Raw genomic sequence first — 22,643 nt, 5'->3', positions numbered from 1 at the left:
TCGCCCAGCACCTGGCACTGCAGGACACTGCTGGAACGGGAGCGCCTGGCACCACAGGGTCTTGCCAGCCCCCGCTCCTGGACTGTCTTCTTCTCGGCAGGACAGGCCTCATGTCGCATGACCCCATTTCACAGCACAGCAGCAGACCACACCAGTACCAGGGCTGTGGAGGAGTAAACCCTCCTGGTGCCTTGCAAAAGGCCATCCTGCACTGCTGGAGAGCATCCCTGCGGCGTGGCACCTGGTACTTCAGGGGGTCCGTCCCAGCCCTGCAGTATCCCCCGCACAAAGGGGCCAGGGCTTCTCTCGACTGGGGCGTGCTGGGGATGCCCGTTGCCAGGCCAGGAGTCCTGTGGCTGGTGTGGAGCCGCGGGGCTGCGTTATATGGTGCAGGGGGGATATTTGATGGCCATGTGCGGTTTCCCATGTTTCTTGGAGAACATGGATGCCCCTGCGGCTCCATCTCCCTGGAGGCCCAGCTGAGAGGTGCTTTCCCGGGCAGGGGCACGGCAAGGGGCAGACAGGGCAGAGCTTTTTCCCCTTGACATTGCTCTGCAGCCTTTCTTTTCCAGGAGCTGTGCGGAGGATCGCTTTATTTACCATGTCCTCTCAGTGTGTTTCTGTCAAAACAGGCAAACGAAGATTTCACAAAACAGATGTGCAGTGCTGCTGTGTGCGCTGATGTCCCCTGCTCAGCCCCGGACCTGGCTGCTGCTCTGAGGGACATCCAGATATAGGATGAAAAAATCGCAGCCAAGAACCTGCAGGTAAAATTATACTTTGTCGTATCTGTGAGCTGAAATTATCTGTCAGCTCTCGCTGATCTCTTCCCCCTCGGCCCCCCTAATAAAACCCATCACAAACATATTGAATATGCTTAGTAGTCCATCGCTAGATATAGATATACACAGAATAGTTGGATAGATTCTTTTTTTTTACAAACTAAATGCTTCTTCCAATCCACATGTTATAAACAGCATTTAAAATGATGGAAGGATGATGCTCGTTCAGGATTTGTTCATGGGTCCTCCTCCACAATTCCAAATACAGTATTTCCTTTATCCTTTTCCCTTAGTTGCACACAGAAATAGTCTCTACTAATGCTCTCAGTTTTTGTACATGTTTACATATTCATCTAATAACCGAAAACAGTACGTCTCTTCTCACAGATCTGACAATAAGCATTCCTGTTTGCTGTCTTCTGTTTAATATCCCCTCGGGAAATGAATGAGTGGTACAAAACCAGATTTCCTGACTTTAATCAAGCTTCCACAAAACATGTCGAGAATGTGAGACATTTCAGGGAAGGAACGGGGAAAAGAAGTGTAAGTGGAATTGAAAACCCCTTCCAGCTTATGTTATGTCACTTCTAATGGAAGCCTTTGTTATGATTTCGCTAAGTTAGGTAATGTGACAGTTGTCTGATATTTTTCCCAATAATGGTGGTCTTTTAGGCTATATACTGCACTGAGGGAGGTGGATTGGAGGAGTGGTGACTCTGGATGTGACCCCATCAAACCAGTGGGAAATATCCACAAATAATGTTTATACATATGAAACAAAAATTCGGCTGCTTGGTAGCACGTATCTGAACATAAGGATCCTGTTGTTCCTGATTGATGATTTCAGGGGCAAAGGATTTATATTGGAGAATTTTTTATTTGAAGCACCCTCACCCTACCCCAATGCACAGACACAAAAAAAGACTCTTGCACAGGCAACCATTTAATATTCTACGTAGAAGACTTTCAGGATAATTTCATTAGATGAGGGAAAGACTTTAGAATAATGATGGCTCAGTTTACAACGTGAGGATAAATGACAAGAGACGGAGGCATTATTAAAACCATCAGCATCAGCTCTGTTGTGAGAACTCCTTGGCGAGGGTAGCCAGTTCAGAAAGATGCTCTCAGCCACCTCCTACCAACCTGCACTTAGAATCATTTTTAAAAATCACCAGCGTTCCCACACTGTAGCCTGTTATTTCAAAGGGTTTTCCTTTCTGGGTCACAGACACTCTGGCATTTAACCCCACCTCCTCTCAGTAAAATGTACACAGCAGGAACATATGCAGGACAGAGTATCAAATCAGTGTTATGTTGATTTGAGGGTTGGTCTTTTTTTTTCCTCTGGTCAGCTGGAAATGCATCCTCCGCCCCGATGGCTCAGAGTTTCCGTGAAGGGAATGGCCCCGGCCCTGGCATGTGGGGCCAGATCCTGAGCAGCACACCCGGTTCAGGCTGTGATGGGACTTAAACTGTCCTTCAAGCCCTGTGAGCCGTGTAGGTCAACCTGCAGTCCAGACACCGACCAGGTGGCCCTTCACTCACACGGGGTATGTGTCCCATCAGGGAGGACTTTCCCTACTGGAAAGACCAGGGTGAGTGAAATGCAGCCCTTCTGAAAGGGTATTTTGCAGATTGCCCCCTTTCTCCCCTGGCCAAATCCCAGCACTAAGCAGAGTTACAGCTTCTCCTTTCCCTGTGTTGGAGCTGCAAAGGGAGGGTGGCTCTGTTGGGGACCCCCGTGGGGACACAGAGAGGGGACTGAAGGTGTCTGAGGTAACCAGCACCTCGCAGGGAGAATTTACCTCTCCCTTACCTCTTCACAGAGGTTCAGTTAAATGAGCATTAAGCCGTTGTGGGCGATGAAAGCTGTCCTGAGAAGTCAGGAGGCTGCCCGAGGCCGTCGCCCAGCCCAGGGCAGGAGCCCTTTCTACCTGCCCCCGCACCCCTGGGTGCCTCCGGGCACCCCTCCGCATCTTAAACACCTTCTGGAGAAAGGGAGTCTGACCCGAAGGTGCAAGTTTTTGCTCTGAGCTTTCGGCCTCTCCGGAGGAAAGGATGCTACCGTAAAACAGAAATAGCCCGCGGCCGCCCCGGCAGGGCACCGGGGATGCTCCGGCGCCACCTCAGGCTTGCACAGAGGCTGTCCCCACCTCCCCAAGCCCTCTCCTTCCTTTTTTACTATTCCTCCAGGTTTTCACTCAAAACTCTGCGTTTCCCCCCACCACCACCCCCGAGAGCGGCTCCTCCGCCTTCAGCCCCAGTCTCCCGCCTTTGCAAACTTGTAGTGTTGCTTTTATTAACTCGAATAAAATTAGGAGCACGTATATTCTTGCTTGACTCGGCCCCGTGGGACCTCGGCAGCCGGGTTTTCTGCACGACTTCGCAAAGGTATCGGCTAACCTTGAAGCAACCCGGCAGGCGAGAAGGGGGGCTGCGCCTCCCCGGTGCGTACGGTGGAGCCTGGCCTGAGGAGAACCGCCCCCCCTCGCCCCCCGTCCCCGGCAAGCCCCTGACATTACCGGAGAGAAATGAGCGGAAAACAGAGAAGCGAGTTAATTAGTTGCGTCTTCGCCGGATCACGCTTGAGAGACGCTTTTCCAAGGGGAGGCTTCGCTGCCTCGCTCTATCTGGTAGCAAACGGTTTCTCTCCAACCCAGAAGCTCAGAGGGGGTTTCTGAAACTATATATGTGAGGAAAAACTATGTAACCGAGGAGACAAAAATATATCACTGCCATGTTATATATTTCCGTGCCTACATTCCCCCGGACAGGTTTCATATACGTGCGTACAACACGCACATGTGTATGCGCATCTTTTCCACCCCGTTTTGCGGTCTCCTAAAGGGAATTTGAGAAACTGCCGTCTTCTCGCTCCAGGTTTCAACCGCCTCCAACACAACCCGCCCCCCGGGGCCGGCTCGGTGCGGCAGCGGGACGGGGGTGCTGCAGACCGTCCCCGCCCCCCCGCCCCGCCGGCAGCCCGTAGCCGCTCGGCGCTGCGGCCCCCGTGGGTCTGGGCCGGCTTCTCCTCCAGCGGGCAGGCTACGGGTGGAGCGCCAGTAAAGGTTGATATTTATAGGAATTGAGGGACACGGAGTGCGGGGCTCGGCTTGAGCACTGGCACAAGGGTGCGGGGTGACAGCTTTCAGGTGTGCCGTGATGAAAACGCAGATATTTCCCCTCCTGGGAACTCATCCCAGGGGACAGGCGTATTTTTGCTTTCTCGGAATTGAAAGGAAAAGGAAAAGAAAAAGAAAAAGGAAAAGAAAAAGAAAAAGGAAAAGGAAAAGGAAAAGGAAAAGGAAAAGGAAAAGGACAAGGAAAAGAAAAAGAAAAAGAAAAAGAAAAAGAAAAAGAAAAAGAAAAAGAAAAAGAAAAAGAAAAAGGAGAAGAGAAGAAAAAGAAGAAAAGAAGAAGAAGAGAAGAGAAGAAGAAGAGAAGGAGAAGAGAAGAGAAGAGAAGAGAAGAGAAGAGAAGAGAAGAGAAGAGAAGAGAAGAGAAGAGAAGAGAAGAGAAGAGGAAAATAAAATAGAAAAGCGAAAACTAAAAAAAAAAGTCTTTTTTTCTTTTTTTTTCTTTGCAATGTAAAGCAGTAGAGGAAAATCTCAGCACACCGGCTCCGCGACGCCCAGGCTGTAGGACGGGGCCGCCTTTTCTCAAATAAAGGCTGTCCAGGGTTGCGGGGTCTTCCTAGGGAGCGGGCAGGGCAAGCCGGGGCGGGGACAGCGGGTGCGGACAGCTCGGTGCAGCGTTGGGAGCCCAGTGCCGGCGGGTGCGGGCACCTCGGGGACTGGCCCGGGTCTCACATTGCCGAGGAAAAGCTGCCTGGAAGGCTCATAAGGGATGGATGAAAGTCAAGCGTTGCCTCCGTATGGGGTTAGGTTTGCAGCGGGTCCAATCCTGCGCCCATCCGAGAGCAGTTTCTGCGCCTGGGGTTGAACCCCAAAGCCCGGGGGCTGCTCTGGCTAACGCGGGATGTTGAAAACTTCTCAGCGGTAGCTGAATGTGCACACACGATTTTTTTCATCAAATATCTCGGGACACGGGTATAAACACAGTGGTGGCAAGCCATCTTTCTCAAGCAGAAATACCGATACGGTGGGCATCATAATTTGTCTTTAAAGCCAGTGACTCAAAAGCAGGAGTTAGTTGGACTCTGATATTTTGAGCGCAGCTTAATTCAAACACGATTTTGAGAAGGGTTCATTCCGCAAATAATCTAAATAGGTCAGATTATTCAAAAGGCGTCCCCGCCAAATACCAAGCCGTGATCGAAATATTAAAATACAAATATTATTTTTCCTTCTAGTTTTGGAAGAGCTAACCCTTCTGTATGTGTGTGCACGAAGTGCGCCCTTATTTTTCCGTGTGAAAGACATAGAGTGAGACCGAAACTTTGAGGTTAATCTGTCTTTTTCTTCTAAACGCATATTTGAATATTTAGACTGAAAGATGATGATGCTGGGAAAGCTGAGGGCAGCGGTCACAAGGGATCAGGCAAAAATACTGAATATTTTTATTTAGATTTTATTTTAATAGCACAAACAATGAAGAGAAATAACAACATAAAATCTACAGGCTGTGAAGAAAAATTATTTCCGACAGATGACACCAAAAGTTTCTTTGGTTTCATAACTCCGAAGCTGTCAAAATGATGCATATTTCAGCATCAGAATATGCAATGCCGAAATAAAGAGAAGGAAAAAGACTGTACTTCGTGGTGTACTTTAAGATAAGTCCTAGATAACGTGAGTTTAACCTCCGTTATTCTACGTATCTAACCCAAATACTTTCTTGTTTCGAATATCTTTACTGGGTTTAAAAAAAAAAAAAAAAGTAAAAAAGAAAAAAAAAAGTCAAGTCGCAGGAACCAGAGGAAGACCTTTCAGTTTGTCGAATTCATTAATTAGAGAGCTGCACATACTAGAAAAAGATGCGTTTTCTTGCCCTGCCTTCCGCCCCCCACCAACAATTTCACCACGAGGGGATGTTTACCAGAGTGTAACGAACAGTTTCTGATGGCTACGTTTGTGACAAAGTTCTATTTTTTCTTTTTTTTTTCTTTTTTTTTTTTTTCTTCTTGCGGATAGCCGTATCTTGAAAAGCATAAAATGCTGAAACCCTTTACAACATTATATGCGCTCATTAGGAAGTCAGCTCTCTTACAGCCCTTTCTCCCGCTTGCTGGCAAAACCCATTTCTTTCTCCATCTACATCATGACCAGCCAGCCAGCAAGCTCTGCCCTGCTCTCTGGTGCCACTGCGGAGAGAGATCTTCCTTCCAGCAGCTACCGTTTTTTCATCCCTTTCTGTCTTCCGTGCCAATGATTTATTTCCCTGCCTCCCCTCAGATCCGGGGCTGGATTCGGTGGGAGCCTTAACGGGCGAAATCGCCACCGTTTCCACCTCCCGGCTCCCCAACCGAGGGCATCGGCAGCGGGAGCGGGTCGGTGCCTTCCCTCCGCCGGGCCCCGCTCCCATCCAGGCACTGGTGCCGCTTTGCTTCTCCCGAGGTCCTTGGCATCTACCTGTGAACCGCCCCTCCATAGCCCACTGCTCTGACGCTGCCCCTCGGGGAGAAGATTTCCTGAAATTAAGTGCTTCGTTTTACAGCTGCCACTCTTCTGTAAACACGGGGCTGATTTTAAAAGATATGACCACCACCCCCACCCCCTCCTTGTAAGCTCTTGAGGAAAACGCAACAAATTTACTGCGCGTAAAGGATATTTTTCGGCCTGAGCCGAGCTGAGCACGGCAGAGGGGTCCTCGGAGGAGGAGGGGGAGGAGGAGGAGGAAGGGAGCTCTGGGGGCTGCGCACTCTGCCTGCGTGCTTTGGCTTCCTCTGTCGCTGCACAATTTCATCCCTGGAAGAGATTCAGGGTCGGTCTCGGATCTATCAAGCTGTCAGGACGGAGAGAGACAGTCTGTGGAAGTGCTCAGAGAAGGAGACTCCCACTGTATTTAAAAAACCCAAACAATTAAAGCCCAGGCTGAAATTAAAAGTCAGTGCCTGCCTAGAGGTGGAAGGACCATGTGATTTAAGTGGTACAACCACTGTCTTTACAAAGGCCGACTCAGAGGGAGCTCAGATCAGAATATAGCTCTATGGGTTGGATTCCCGGGGATATTTCTGATGCTGGAGGATGGGGAGGGAGGGAGGGAGGGAGGGAGGGAAGCGCCGTGCTTCTTCACCCTGCTGCTCTCCGGAGCACAGGAGCGACTCGGTTCCTCAGCGCCATGCAGACCTTTGCAGATGCTTCCTAGCGCATTGGTCCGGTATATATTGGGTAACCTTTGGCTCTGTATGTACAGTATGCTTTTCCATAAGTCACAGCCCTGCCTCTCAGGGAGGGCCGGGAGGGAGCGGAAAGGGCCTTTCTCCCTGCGCCCCTGTCATGAAATCCATGGGAAAAAAAAGGGCACTTCAGTGTCTTCAGCATACCGACTTATAAACAGGCACACTCGTGTGCCTGTGTACGGACACACAGACAAACCCGCATCCCTCCTGCCTCTGTGGATGTACGCGGGATAACATATGGATGCTGGAGCTGTAGGCGGCTGCCTGCAGCTCTGCCTTTACCCCGAGGAGCAGCCTCTGCCCAGCGGGGCCTCCCGGGCATCCTTTCCGCGGGCACCCGGGAGCGAGGGGCAGCCGGGGGCCGGGGGCCTGTCACCACTCCCGGTCCTGCCGTGTCCCGGCGCCGCGCTTCTCTCCTCGGGCCGGGGCAAGGGAAGAGGTTTGTCTCCCGGGGGTGGCAAACACGGGTCGCTCTCGCTGGGCTGGCAAACCCGCCGTGCCCCCCCGCCAGCCCCCGGAAAGCTGGGGCAGCGCTGCCGGCTGGCGCGGGGATGCTCTTTCCTTTTTTCTATTTAAATACCGCAGCCGTCTGGGGGCGGAGGCACAGCAGGGCTGTGCATTTCCCCCTGTCCGTAGCCAGCGATGTTGCGGCTAAATTGCCTCAGGGGCTTCTCCCGGGCTCAGCGGCGACCACCCGCCCGCGACCGCCGTGTCCCGACCCCCGCACACGGCCACGCACGACCGTGCCCACCGCTCCATCCCGCTCTTTGTCTTGCAGAAATATGAAAGTCGGGCACCGCGGAGATGCCGCAGGGGATACCCTGTTCTGTATCGCCGAAGAAAGCCGTGTCCTATCGCCCCGGGTTTACCGAACACCCCCCCGGAGGCTCCGCCGGGCCTGTGGGTCCCGGAGCCCGCGGGGACGGCAGCGGAGCGCGGAGCGGGCACGGCGGGGACACCATCTGTGCCTCCAGCGGCACATGAGCTTGCCGGGGACACCGGCACAAAGCCACCCCGTCGGGGCGGTGGGTACTTTGCAGAGGAGCGTAGAGAGGACGAAAGCAGCAGACGGTCACCAGCACTCGGCCACCTCGCTGGGACAAAGTAGCCTCGGCAAACAAAGGCCCTGTTAGCGGTACAGGATCTTCTCCTTCTGATTATGATGGGATTAAACATCGTATTTCTAATAACTGAGCACAGCGTTTAAAAATCACTAACTTAAATAATATTTTTCTCTCTGTGTTGCCACATTCAGATGACCCCACACCCGGATTGGTCACAGTTGTGAAGGCCAGGCCTGAGCTTTGAACATCGCCTCTCTCTATGGCTCCACCAGTGCAGAGCCTTCATCCCGGCAGGATGCTTCACCCTGCCAGGGCCACTCGTGCACAGCTGGCACGCAGCTGGATGGACGGGCAGACAGGGCGATGGATGGATATGGACGTGGAGCAGCTTTGGGTCAAAAGCATAGACTCACGGGGTGGTGTGGGTTGGAAGGGACCTTTAAAGATCACCTCGTCCAACTCACTGACCGAATCGGCATCTGACCGGCATCTTTCACTAGACCAGGCGGGGCCGGCGCCGGGAGAACAGCCCCCGGCCAGCTCCCGCTGCAGCAGGGCCACATTTCCAAAAACGCCATTTCCCTGGTACCAGTGCTGGGCTGGGCAGGGAGCGACGTCTGCCTGTGACTCGCATCTCCGCTCCCTCCCTCCCTCCCTCCCTCCTCGCTGCCTCCCTCCTTTTTTGGGAGCCTGTTCCTTAGGCTAGAAACACCCGGCGAAGTTTCCCCGTGGGGTTTTTCATTCCCATCCCATATAACCCCCCAGCCGCGGGGTTATTATGTCGCATTACGTTTTCAACCCCCGATAGAAGCCGGGGGTGAGAGAGCCGAGACTTCCTCCCCTTCCCTCCGCCGGGAAACCCGGCGCCAGGTCCGCTGCCGGCCGTGCTGGCCCCGGCCCCGCCGCCTCGCCGGGTCCCGCCGCTGCCCGTCGTTGTCCCCAGCAGTTGCCACGCTGGCAGTCCCGCAGAGGGACATCAGCCCGGTCATTTTCTCCGTCTTCTTTATTTCCTCAGTTTCTCCCTGAAATCTTTAAAAATCCCCCTTTTCCAGGGCGAGTGTCCAGGCGGGTGGAAGTCTGAGCACAATGAAACCTGAGAATTTCTGTCACTCTCTGCATATGGTCCGAAGTGCTTTAATCCCAATTAGGGGCGGCTGACACACGGTCCTATTCATCCCAATCAGCTCTTGAATACATTTGCCTAGAAATGAACTTCACAAATAGACTCTCTCCTAAATGTGCCCAACAGCAAGGAAAATCGAATTGAGGCAGGGGCTCATTCTGAGGCGATCGAGGGAGAAAAGGTATGAATTTATAAGGTACACCGAAACATTGCAATTCAGCAACAAGTTTACTGACTTTTATTTGCACCATGTCAACCGAAAGAACCAAGAGATACGGCGGGGGCTGCGGGAGGGGGAGAATCCGGTTAAAAGGCAACTTTAGACAGACTTTGAATACTTTATGCGGTAAGTTTCGCCTCCAATTGAAGCTGGGCTAAAAGAAAAAAAAAAAAACAACAAAACAAAAAAAAAGAGAAAAATCTCAGCCCCTACACTGGAATTTTTAACGAGCACAAAACGTGTTTGAATCCGATCTGGGCTGACGCTCGCGATTAACAATACGAATACCAAATCGAGCTCCTGTCATCTGCCCGGGTTCCCATAGAACCTGAATTACTATTCAAAAGCTGCTTTAATATCCCACCCGCATCTCGTCTGCACCGCACAGCTGGTTGGGGGCCGCCGGCCCCGGGACGCGACCGCCCGGCCCCGCCAATCGGCACCGCCCGCCCTCAGCACCGGGCACCGGCAGCGCCGGGCACCGGCACCGGCAGCATTGCGGAGGGGCGGCGGGGAGGCGGCGGTGGCGGCGGGAGGTGTCACGGGGGAGGAATGGATGTGGTGGGAAGGAAGAGAAAGGGGGAATGCGTGGGAAAGGGAAGGGGTTTTGAGGGAGAGTGGCTGAAAGAGTGGAAGTGAGGGAAATCGAGGAAGAAATATCAAGGAATTGCAAAAGAGAGAGAGGGGAAGGCAGGAGGGAAGGAGGGAATGAGGAGAGGAGAGGAGAGGAGAGGAGAGGAGAGGAGAGGAGAAAAAGGAAAATATGAAAGTAAACGTTCAGACCGTATTGGTGTCTTCGGTTTAAAGGGGATTTGCGTGTTTCAGGGTCTCAGCAAGCCTCCCCCCTGCCCTCCACCCGCTTCCTTCCATCCCCATCCCCTTGCGGCGGGGCGGTGGCGGCGGGCGCCGTCCGGAGCCCCGAGGCCAGCCCGGGCAGGGCGGGGAGCACTGTCCCGTTCCCTCTCGTCCTCCCTCACCGTCCCTCTCACCGTCCCGTCCGGTCCCCTCCCCGTCCCGCCCCGTCCCGTCCCGTCCCGCAGCCCGGGGAAGGGCCGCCTCGGCGGGGCAGAGCCATTTGGGAAAAGGGTCACCCCGGGAGCCGGCGGCGGGGCTGGCTCCGCGGAGCATGGCCTGCTGAATGAACTTGCAGCATTTTGTTGGAGCCTGCGCTGCGGTGCTCGGCGGCATAATGAGGCGGGCCCTGTATACAGGCATTCATGCTGGTCTGAATGTGGTGTTGAACCTTCTCTGTGCCGGAGCGGTTTGATGGTCTGAATGGAGCTCCCTGGTGGGACATTGCTCTCCGCAACTGTGCCTCTTTGGATGACTGTTGTTCCTTAACATTCATGCCTCATTATGGGGCAACCTGTTAAATCAGGGAGAACAGTGTGCCAAAGTGTTACTCAGGGGCACCGGCAGTTCAGCGGTGGGCATAAATAAGGGCCGCCGAGGAAAATAACTTTCATCGCATCTCTGGGCAAAAGTGATCTCGCTTTAATGGTGCCTCTAGTAGCCCGGTTTAAGTATATAAAGAGCGATAGTGGAATGTTTTGATTGAGTCTAAACATTGTCTTTGAATAAAGCTGAAACCATGTAATTAATGTGTCTTTTTAATAAGGGACAATACGGTCGTTCAAGCTATTTAATTTCATTTAATTTTCCATCCCATTTGCTCCAAAGGCTGCTTTTACTTTTAACACCCGGCCTTTCATGCTGCATCTTGCTCCAGTGGGCACATTAGATCGGTTTCACCCTTCCTTTTTAGGGAAGGAAAAATAAAAGAAAATGTGGTTCCTTTCCTCTTTTGTGGACAATTTATTTCACTTGGGGAACTTCAACTTTGAGCCACAGGACAGAATAAAAATTGGAGAACTGGTGTGAATGCTTCCAGAGCAAGGGCTTTTCTTTTCTGAGTGGATGGGAACCAGCCACAATCGGCTATATTAATAAATAACTTTCCTCACAGTCGGCCTTTACATGGTCCTATTGATAAAATTGTTCGCGTGTCGTTCACGCTTTTTGACTCATTAAGGCCTGGGAGGGAGCGGCTCCCGAGGCGGAGCAGTAGGGTACCTTGGTCGCCTTAAAAGCCCTCTCTCTACCTCTGCGGCTCTCGGAATTTCAACCCGGTCTCATCCTCAAGCGGCCAGGCCAGAGGTTACAGGGACATGTTCATGGCTTAAATTTATTGCCCTCAACTTCTTGTTTATCCTTTTTTTCCCCATTCAGGCCGCTGATCAAAGGGGTCATCTTCAGTTCCCCACATCCTCTCCCCCTCACTTCCCTGAAGTGAAAAAGAAAGACACACACCCCGCTCCCGGGACGGTCGCTGCCACCGCACCGCGGAGAGACGCGATCGATGACCATTGGTGCCGCGGGGGGCAGGCGCGACATTTATCTCGTGTGCGCGCCGATACGCATCATTACTAAAAATACATCCGCGACGGACGCGGACTCGGTGCAGGCCAGCAGCCCCCGGCAGCGCCTCGTCCCTGCCCCGATCCTCGTCCCGGTCCCCATCCCGGTGCCACCCGTCCGGGGGAGCCCAGCGCTCTCCGCCCGGTGCCCGCGGGCAGCCCCGGGAGGGAACGGGCGGTGCGACCCACCGGTCTCAGCAGGGACGCTGACATTCCGGGGCTCGCCCCGACTGTGGGAGCGGACGCCGGTGCCTGGTGGAGGGCAGCCAAGGCCGGGGGAGGAGGGGGCTGGCAGCGGCGGGGCTGGGGCGCGCAGCCACCGGCGTGGGCAAGTGTCGTGGCAGCAGCGGCAGTAACTTGCCAGGATGAGCTTTCATTGCTCTCCCGGCGCGGGGCCGGGCAGGGAGAAGGGAAAGAGCATCTTTGCGACTGACAACTCGTGGAGACGCGCCGGCTTCCAAAACGCTCTCGTCCCCCGTGCCCATCCCTGTGGCCTTTTCCTCCCACGCTGCCACGCGTGACGGCGGCGAACAAATCCAGATTAATGCCCACGCTAACGATCACATCGAAAGCGACGGGCCAAGGTTTGTCTTGCAGAAAGCGGGGTTACCTGAGAAGAGCCCGCTCAGTTACCTGGCACCTACGGGTAGACACACGTCTAAGCGTAGCTTTTTGGGTTTTCTTTTGAAATTTATTAGGTCTGACTATTAGAAAAACGGCAGTGAAAAAAAAAAAGGAAAAAGCTCCATACCTGCCATTGCTTCTGAAAGCATTGGATAAAATCTGCGTGTGCAACTTCTCCGCAGGAGAAAGGTTGAGAAACCTTCTTTTTGGAGAGTTACGAGGTATGGTGCGGAGAAAACCTGCTAGCGGGAATTAGACAGGACTATAAAAGCGAAAGTGGAAAACGGAATTTGTTACTGTACTCTTTGGTCTGACAGGCACATCTGGAGTGTTGCATGTGCAGAAGAAAAAAGTCGCATGCCTTTCCTTTTCAGCTCCAGGAAAATTCTTGGGACACTTGCCCATCCTGAATTATAAAACGACTTAATCCTAGCGCCTCGTTGTATCTTAATTAAAACATTTATGCGGAGAGGAGGGACATAGACGCACTCTGTTCGAATCGCTTCGTTCTGGCTTTATTTACAGTGGCTTTTTGTAGGTTCCACCTCCGAAAGCAGTGTCGGGGCAGGCGATTTTGTGTGTGGGAGAGGAACCTGTGGATGTATTAAGCGGGGAATCCAGCTGCGTGCTGTTCGCTAGACATCTGTGTTATCTGCTGGCCGTGTCCCTGTCTTTCCTGGTGGCTGTGTGTCTCTATCTCCTCCTGTCTCTTTCCTAATCGCAAGAATTACAGGCACAGCTTCCCCAGCGCTCGCAGATGCAGCGGTTTGTGTTTTACAGGGGCTACAGCGGCTCATATTTTGTGCTATTCATCCTCCTTAAGGATCAAAGCTCTTCTGAACAGATTACTGGCCTGAAACCAACCCACTGAAATGGTAATATGGTCGTTCTTTAAAAAAAAAAAAAAAAAAAAAAAAAGTGTAGGTATTTTCTGGTGTTTTCCCATCAAGTACCTGCCCAATTTCTGTATGGCACACGCCGAGAATCAATAGAAGTTAACAAGTCCTCAAAACATTCCCCATCTCTTTGTTTAATCTCCTTTACAATAAAGCCAAGGGAAGAGAATTAAAAATCTTTGAAGTATATTAAACCTCAAAAGGCTCAGCCAAGTAGACTTAAAATAGTCACTTATTTTCCAAAACTGGTTTGTCGAGGAACAATAAAAGGAAGTAAAATTTATGGAGAAATTATACAGTGGATTTGTCACTTAAAATATCGTAACTGTCTGGGGGACAATACCCCATGCTGAGGATTAATGGTCCCTCCAGACCTTTGATTCACCAGCGCCTTTTCTTTGCCCTTGACAAATTGGATTTTTAGGAATGGGAAGGTCGCCTGGCCCATTGTCTGCCAGCCATTCACTCCGCCTGATTATGCAGGAGGGTTAGGGAAAGGCTCCATGTGACCCTCTTGGATGGGACTCCGCAGCTGCTCGAGGAGCCAAACTCTCTCACCAAACTCTGCGCCCCCAGAGCATCCCCCTGCCAAGGGGTACCCCTCCTCGCTCCCGTTGAAAAGCCGGCGGCCCGCACACCGCCGCGTCACTCTGCGGGCGGAGATACGCCTGTCCTCACCCTCCCCGCCGCTGTCACTCCGGCCCCCTTAAGTAGTTGGGGTTCCCGAGCGCTCACACCCAGAGGCAGCGATGCAAAGCAGCAGGGCTCCGGCCATCAGCGTCAGCGCCGAGAGCTGCATCCCGGCCGGGCTGCGGCTGGGTCCTGTGCCGGGCATCTTCAAACTGGGCAAGTACCTGTCAGACCGCAGGGAGCCGGGACCCAAAAAAAAGGTATTTTTATTTTTTTTTATTATCATTTTTTTTTTCCTACGGTCTCTCCCGCACCGCTGGACCTTGCTTTTTCGTTGACTTGGCTTGAGACAAGAGGCTGCTCTTCCCCCCCTCTCTCTTCGATCCTCCCTTCTTAGAGCGAGCCAGGAAAGGAACGGGAAACGTTTCCAGAGCGTCCCGAGATGTCTCCTCGTGGCTTTGCCAGGAAAGCCTGCCCGCCCGTGCCCTCTCCCCCTCCTCCTCACCGACGGGGCTCCGCTAGCCCAGCCGACCTCCGTGGCGAGGCCAGGGGACCCGGGGGCTCTCCCGGAGGAGCGGACGCTCCCCCGCCTTGGACATAGACCTGCTGAACGCGCCGCCGCAGCCCCCTGCCCGGTGCCCGGTGCCGGAGGGCTCTGGTCCCGCCGCCCGGCCCCCGCCCCGCGGGGCTTCGCTCACTTGGGCATCGCCCCCTTCCCCGGCAGGGCCAGGACTAGGAACGGCGGGCTCCTCGCCCCTGGAGCCCCCGCGAGACGGGGGCATGCGGCTTTCACAACCCCCGGGTTTTGTCCGGAGGAGGAGAGGCGGATGCACAGGTTTATTCCTGCGTTTGGCTCGGGTTTGTGCCCCCCCGCCCCCGCCTTTCCTATCCCTCTCCTCGGCCGCGACCCCTTTGGCTGGGGCCGGAGGGGAGCTCGGGGCGAGCGGGCCGGGGGTCCCCGGGGGGCGGCGGCGGCGAGGTGCAGGTGTCGGGGCAGCCCGGCGCAGCTCGGCCCCCTCGCAAAGCCTGGGGCCAGCTCCGACCCCCGGAACGGCAAACAACCATCACGGTCGGAGCGGGAGGGGGGTGACGGCCACCCGACTACCGGGTCAGACGGTGTCCGAGGTGGGAAGGAGCGAGGAGGAGGCGATGAAGGGTGCTCGCCCCGTCCATCAGGCTCTTCAGGGGGCTGCGGATGAGAGCCCTCTTTCTACCCCCCGGGCAGCCGCGGCTCACGCGTTCCGCTCGGATTTTTAATGCCCTTTAATTGTTTTTAAACGCTCTGCCAGCCCACTCAAATTTATTTCTCATCTGGCTCCCTTGGTTTCTCGCTTTAGACTGCTTTGTTCCGATGACTTTTATTGCACGGTCATTCAGGGAACGGGCACTTCATTTTCTCTTTGTATGGGCAAGCAGATTATGAAGGATGGGGCCACAGAGACTTTGTAGCTAAGCAGAATCCTCTCCCCTTTCCCCCTCCCCGTCTCCCGACAAGTCGTGTGTGTCGCAATTGTTTTGCCACGGGCTCAAAGGCTGCGGAAACCCTTAAAAAAAATAACATCTTATCTGGGCATTTAATATTGCGTTAAGCTAAATGCGGCAGCTGCGACTGAACAAGGTGCGTTTGGGCCAGTGCGACCCGAGGGAAAAATTCCCCATTTCCCCTCGCAATGCTGCAGGTCCCCGCCGGGCCCGGGCTCTTCCATCCTCACCCCGGCAGAGCAGCAGCTCCCTCCAGGCCAGCCGCAGCTCTCCCGGGGCACCTGCGAATCGAGGAAGGTCCTGCCCAAAGGTGGGCGAGGATGGAAGAGCCAAACCGGCGGCAAAACGGCACGCTGTCGCCGCTGCTTCCCAGCTGCCATGCCCAGAGACCTTCCCGGCGTGGGAAAGCAGGCTCGCCCGGGCAAGGCAGAGCGGGGAGGGGGACGGGTAAGCTTTTTGCTGTCTTTCTGTTTCGTGTGGCGTGGAAGTGACAGCGGTGCCGCCTGTCTTCCAGGTGCGGATGGTGAGAGGGGAATTAGTGGATGAAGCCGGGAGCTCAGCTCTGGAGTGGATAGGGTTAATCCGGGCTGCCCGAAACTCCCAAGAGCAGACACTGGAGGCTGTTGCGGATCTGCCAGGAGGACAGGTACCCCACTCGCGGCTCCGGGACGGCCTGGCACCGCTCTCCGCCGCCTGCCTCCCCGCTCAAGCCTCCTGAAGAAGTTTTCTTTCTCTCCCTCCCAGATTTTCTACCGGGCGCTGCGAGATGTCCAGCCGGGAGAGGAGCTCACCGTCTGGTACTCCAACCCCCTGGCGCAGTGGTTTGACATCCCCGTCACCGCCACCCCGACGCACGACGAGAAAGGTACGGATGCGGTCATCGATATCAGAGCAGCCAAATTAAACGAAACAAAACAAACCCTCTTTAATTGACACCTTTGAGGGGGGACCCCAAACTGCGGTAGGCAAACGTGGCTCCTCAGAAAAATTAATGCCAGCACAGCTGCTGTGACTTTTAACCTGCCACCCTTTAAACTAAGACTCCATCTGCTTATGTTTAAAGGGTGATCTATTAACTCGGTAGCGTATGGAAGGGCCCCCGTGCCTCAAGTCGTTCTGTCAGCGGCACAATTTAATGATCTTTTGATAGGCAAATGGAATTTCTATGAAAACAGCGCTCGTGTTGTTATGCAAGACAGCAATTTGGCTTCGCAGTTGCTAAAAACATCACTTTCACCTTGTGTGTTCCTTGGTCAGAGCTTCAGACCCTCTTTTCAGGTCATTTTGTGGGCAGATTCACATAGTCAAGTCGAAACGGGTACTGGGCAATACCTGTAAATTAGGATGCATTAGGTAAAAAATTAAGTCGTCATCAAATCACACTCAAATAAGGATTTCCGAGGATATTGGGGAGGGGAAGACAGTCATCTGGGACTGCTTGTTTCAATCAGCAAGCTGATTCTTAGCTGGAATTACACCCATGTTAACAAAAATGATAAGGTGGCAGCACATTAAAGAGGGGGAGAGAAGATGGCACCCCTCAGTGTTCACCCGTCGGGCTGCTCTGGCAGCAGGCACATCCTCTGGCTAATCCTTGCGGGGGAAGACAGTGTTACATCCCAGCCCAAGTTGGGCCGGGAGAGGTTCGCAATGATTCCAAGCGTGAGAGTAGGACACAAACGAGGTCAGATGCCGCTTACTGTAGCTTTATTGTTATTCCCCAGCAATAGTCACTGACATGAGGGATAGAATAAGGCAGAAGTAGTGGAAAGGCAGAAAGGAGAAGCGGTATTGCAGAACACAGCAAGAGTATAGTCACCACCACAGGCCCGACAGCGTCCCGATCGTCCTCTGGAGTTCAGCGGTGTCCCATTGATCCGTAGTTCTCAAGTCGTGATGGTGGTGGGAGTCTCAATTTCTGGTGGGGTCACTGTACCAGTTATAGTCCAGGTTGGTCTGTAGCTTGACCAATCAGCATGACAGTGGCCTGTGCCCAGCTAGTCGTTGTTTGACACGGTCGCCGTATGAGCTCTTCCTGCCTTTGTTGCTTGGGCAGCACTTGGCTCAGCACAGTCATTGTGCCTCAGCGAGTTTGGGGTAGACAGGGTCTGGCCACTCTGATAACCAAAGGCCTACACCCTTTTCAGCTGGTGGCAATACACCTTTTTCAGCCGGTGGCAATAAGCAAAAGAATGGTCTGCAGAAAGTGCTAAATAGACACAAGCAAGCTTCTTATCGGCCCGCAAGCCTGCTGTCGATTTACAGAAGCTTAAGCAAGCTTTGAGACAATTATTTTGAGGGTCCAGTCCCTCACGCATCCTCCCGCTGATCCTGGGGGGGGGAAACGGGCTCCCGGCGCGCCCAGTGGGGGCGGCGGCGGCTCGGCGCGACCGGCGGGCACTCGCCCACCTCGGGCTAAGCCCGCTGAGCTGGCGGCGAGGGGACCCTCCCTGCTCCTGCCCGATGCAGAAGACCCTTCAGCCTGGTGGTATCCCCGGGAAGGAAGAGAGGGCACGATGCGGGGGAGGCGCTGAGCCCTCCTCACCCCTCAAGGCTGGCTGCTCCGCAGGGTGATCGGGATCCGGCCCGCAGGGACGATGGCCGAAACGCCGGGCGCTGGCAGCTCGCCTCCCATCCGACTCGAGCGATGCGCAAGAGCCCAAATCCCTCCTTGCACTAAAACTGCAGCCGGAAAAGAAACTCTTGGTAACGTCTCTGTCCTCCCCCACCAAGGGCAGTGAGGGATTGAGTCTGCGGAGGGTCACCCTCCTCGGAAAGCCCAGGCTCTGGCGAAGTTTCGGCTGCAGGAAGGAGGACACAGCGCCGGGTTCTGCCCTCCCAGCACAGCAGTCCTTGCCTGCGGATGGGGACCAGGCTGCTCAGGGGAAATAACGACAAGAAAGCACAGGTCTGCCAGAGGCACCCAGCGTGTGGCATCCTCCTCGTCCCGTCGAAGCGAGACTTGATTGCAGGCTGATCCTGCGGATCTGCTGTGTCTCCGGCCACACAGTTTCCAGGCTAATTAATACGGACTAATTAATAAGTGTATCAAAATGTTGAAGAGCTCTTATTTTAAGGATAGTATGCTGGAAAAAAACAAAACAAAGCAAAGCACCAGGGCGGAAGAAATTCAGAGAGCGCTTTTTAAAAAGAAAAAATAAATCAAAACCAAAACGAAACAAGAAAACTTTGGAAATCTTCTGTGTTTGACCCCATCTATTTGTATTTATGGTGATGAGACAGGGGTAGTTTTCCTTGTTTTCGTTTCTTATTTTTTTCACTTTTTTTTCACTTTTTTTTTTTTTTCTCTCCCCCGAGCGATGGTCTCTGGGCTGGAGCTGAGCCGGGAAAAGCGCTGGACCGGGTTCGGTGGCGTTCGCGGTGGGCAGCCGGTCCTGCCGGTCCTGCCGATCCCGCCACACTTTTGCCGAGGACAACCCGGGGCCAAACGGCGCGGCTGGAGAGACCGCAACGGCCAATGGAGGCAGAGGGAGAGAGCCGGCGGGCGTGCGGGGCCACACGCCTTTGGTTCCGTACCGCTCCGTTACGCGTTCCCCAAAGCACGGCGCTGCGATCCCGGCCGTGGTTCCGCATCCCCGTAGCCGCTGCCCCACCCGCGCTCCGGGCGGACACGGTGCCACCCCCTTCCCTTCTCGACGGGGCGAAAAAGCAAGTCCAACGACTCCATGAGGCTGCAGGGCCCGGGACCGCCGCTCCACGGCAAGCGAGGAAGGGCTGCGCACGACGGCGAGGACACGGGGGACGCGGGACACGCACCAGCGCTGGATCCTTCCACGCGAGTTCGCTGCCCGAGTTTCCCGCGGAGGGCGAATACCTGGTGTTTCACCCGCACCGGCCACCGTCTGGTCCCTGGCCCAAAAGCTGCGTTACAAGCCCTCTCGGGGCTTGTAAGTCCGCCTCGGTGACCCGCCGCCCCCCACGGCTGCCGCGGAGCGCAGCGCAGGGCCGAAGCCCCCCCGTCCCCGGTGGCTTGTGCCCTACCTCGGCCCCCCCCCCAGGCGACCCCCCAAAACGTGAGGAGCTGGCCCCAGGCTTGCAGCGGCCTCTCGTTTCCGTGTGGCGCTTGGCCTCACCCGTGGCGTTTCGGTGCGTTGGTTCAGGAAAGAGGGTCAGCTGGGGACGGGCAGGGTGGGCAGCAGCTCGGGGGGACCCTAGGGTCTTCTGAAACGTCTTGTCGGTGTATGGCAGTGACTGGAGGAACGGGAGAGAGAGGGATATGGGTACACAGAGAGAAAAGGAGAGAGAAGAAAAGAGAGGAGAGAAGGGAGAGGGAAAGGGGAGGAGAGAGACAGTTAGAAAGATGGAAAAGGAAAGAAAGGGAAGGGGGAGAAAGAAGGAAAGAAAAAGAAAAGAAATAAAAAGAAAAGATACCCAGACAGACAGGTTGCCCGCAGAGGCAGCGTGTCACCGTCGGGGCTGGGGAGATGCTCCTCCGTGGGAACACACTCCTGGCAAGCAGGGCCACGAGGGGGAAGCGAAACCTGTGCCTCCGCGGTGCCGGGCAGTCACCACAGCCGCGGCCACCGAGGTCTGTTCCGCTTGAGAGAAGCCGAAATGTTTAGGGGACGGGGCACAAAGGGCATTGTCCTCTGAAAGGGAACGATTACATATGGCCCATACATATCGGATATTGTCTCGCCGCGTAATGAGGGGCTCACGATCATTAGATTGGCCTTTGTTCGGTGCAGCCGACTCCCTGACATACGCTCCCTCCTCCGCAAACGCCAACAGATGGGCCCCCCGACAGACGACTCGCGGCAGCAGCTGCTCCCCCCGCGGCGCCCCGTCCGCGGGAGCGCAGCCCGCACCGCGCAGCGCAGCGCCCGCACCGCACCACGGCACGGCACGGCACGGCGGCGGGCGGGCCGGGGCGGCGGGGGGATGCGCGGGGATGCGCGGCCGCCGCTGACGGGTCCCCTCCTCTTGCCTCCGCAGGGGAGGAGCGGTACATCTGCTGGTACTGCTGGAGGACCTTCAAGTACCCCAACAGCCTCAAGGCCCACGTCCACTTCCACTGCGCGCTGAGCCACGGACGGCCCTTTCTCCACCACGACCACGGCCGGCCCGCCGCCGCCGCCTTCGGCCTCCCCCACAAGGAGCCGCCGGCCGCCGCGCTGCGGGGCCACCCGCCCCCCGGCTGCGGCCCGCGGGAGGCCGTCAAGCGGGAGGTCGCCGCCGCCTCCCCGCCGCTCTCCAAGCCGGGGCTGCCCAAGCGGGGGGCGGGCAAGGAGGAGCAGGAGCGCGCCCTGGACATGAGCGTGGGGGCGGCCCGCGGGCCGGGGCCGCTGCTGGGGCCGGCGGGAGGCAACGGGCTGGCTCTCTGCCCCGGGGCCCGCTCGGCTTTCCGCCCCGCCGGGCCGCTGCGGGAGGAGGCGCGGGGAACCGCCGCCGCCCTCGGCTTCTCCAAGCTGCTGGGGGGGCTGAAGGCGGGACGCGCCGCCGCCGAGGCACCGCCCAAGTGCGGGGCGCTGCCGGGCGAGGCCGCCCCCCCGACGGCGGCGGCGGCGGCAGCGGCGGCGGCGGGGCTGGCCTGCGGCGGGGGGCTGCGCGCCTTCCCGCTGCTCTCGCCCCTGGAGGAGGCCTCGGCTTTCCGGCAGGTGGAGCGGGGGCTGCCCACCGCCGCGCTGCCCCCCGCCCGCTACCCGCCGCTGCCCGGCGGCGCCCTGGAGCGCTTCGGGCTGCCGCCCTTCGAGGGGCTGAAGGCGTACGCGGGGGAGTGCGGGCTGCCGGTGATGCCGCTCACCGTCTACAACGGGGAGCTGCTCTACGGAGCCGCCCCCTACTACCCGCTGAAGCTGCACCTCGGCGGCCTCCTCAAGTACCCCGAGTCGGTGTCGTACTTCGGGGGGCCGGCGGCGGGGCTGCACGCCGCCGAGCTGGGCTCGCTGGCCAGCATCGACCGCGAGATCGCCATGCACACGCAGCAGCTCTCCGAGCTGGCGGCCGAGAAGGGCCGGGGGCGGCTGGAGGCGCTGCCGGCGGGGGCGGCCGGCGGGAAGCCCAAGACGGGTCACCTGTGCCTCTACTGCGGGAAGCTGTACTCCCGCAAGTACGGGCTGAAGATCCACATGCGGACTCACACCGGCTACAAGCCCCTCAAGTGCAAGGTCTGCCTGCGGCCCTTCGGGGACCCCAGCAACCTCAACAAGCACATCCGCCTGCACGCCGAGGGCAACACGCCCTACCGCTGCGAGTACTGCGGCAAGGTGCTGGTGCGGCGCCGTGACCTGGAGCGGCACGTCAAGTCCCGGCACCCGGGGCAGAGCCTCGGCAAGGCGGCCGAGGACAAGAGTGACTCTGGCTACCCGCACCCCGAGCAGGAGCAAAAGACTGACAACGAGAGCGACGTGGACGTCTGCTTCACCGACGACCAGAGCGACCCGGAGAGCGGCAGCAGGCACCGCCAGCAGTGATGCGGAAGGCGGACGGGGCGGGGCGGGGGGTGTGTGGGGAGGTGTCGCCGCAGACCCCCCCCATCCAACTTACTCGGAGCTCCAGGCCTCCCGGGGCGGTCCCACGGGAGGCCGTGTCGAGGGCGGTGGCGGACTGGCAGGTCCCCGCGGGCGGCGGGGCTGCGCGCTCGTCGCGGGTGTCCCCCCGCCGCGGTGCCGGGAAAGGATGGCGGGGGGCGAAACCCTGGCGGGCCCGGGATCCCATCGGAGAGACACCGCTTCCCCATCGGCGCCCGTATTTCAGTGGCCATATATTTTTATTGTACCTTTGTGTCGAGGAAATTGTGCCTTTTGGAAACGATTTTTTTTCTATGTGCTCTCCCGTCACTTGTCCCAGCGGTCCCAGCCGTGGGGGTTCCCAGCAGTCCTGGGTCTACAAGCGCCTCTGGCATCCATACACTTTATTTGACACGTCAGATGTGCTTTCTCGGGTCCTAATAAAGCAATACCAACAGCTTTTTTTTTTTTTTTTTTTTTAAAGAAAGAAGGAAAGAAAAAAAAAGGCAACAATAAGCCACACTTGCAGCACGGAAGAGGTTTGCATACAGTAACAGGTGCACCATTTGATCAAGTTGCAATTATTTATAACAGATAATATTTGAGTAACAAATGTAAAATAAATATTGAA

At 56.0% G+C, this 22,643-nt stretch overlaps 1 protein-coding gene across 1 annotated transcript; it reads left to right on the top strand.

Moving 5' to 3' along the window:
- Window positions 1-14,179: 14,179 nt before the first annotated feature.
- On the top strand, window positions 14,180-21,976 carry PRDM13 (PR/SET domain 13). Its single transcript, XM_063331114.1, has 4 exons — window positions 14,180-14,320; window positions 16,057-16,188; window positions 16,287-16,407; window positions 20,499-21,976. Exons 1-4 carry the CDS (start codon window positions 14,180-14,182, stop codon window positions 21,974-21,976), a joined length of 1,872 nt encoding a protein of 623 aa, XP_063187184.1.
- Window positions 21,977-22,643: the final 667 nt, after the last annotated feature.

The sequence above is a fragment of the Chroicocephalus ridibundus genome, chromosome 3, assembly GCF_963924245.1.
Source record: "Chroicocephalus ridibundus chromosome 3, bChrRid1.1, whole genome shotgun sequence".
NCBI lineage: Eukaryota > Metazoa > Chordata > Aves > Charadriiformes > Laridae > Chroicocephalus > Chroicocephalus ridibundus.
This window is presented reverse-complemented; position numbering and strand designations above follow the sequence as displayed.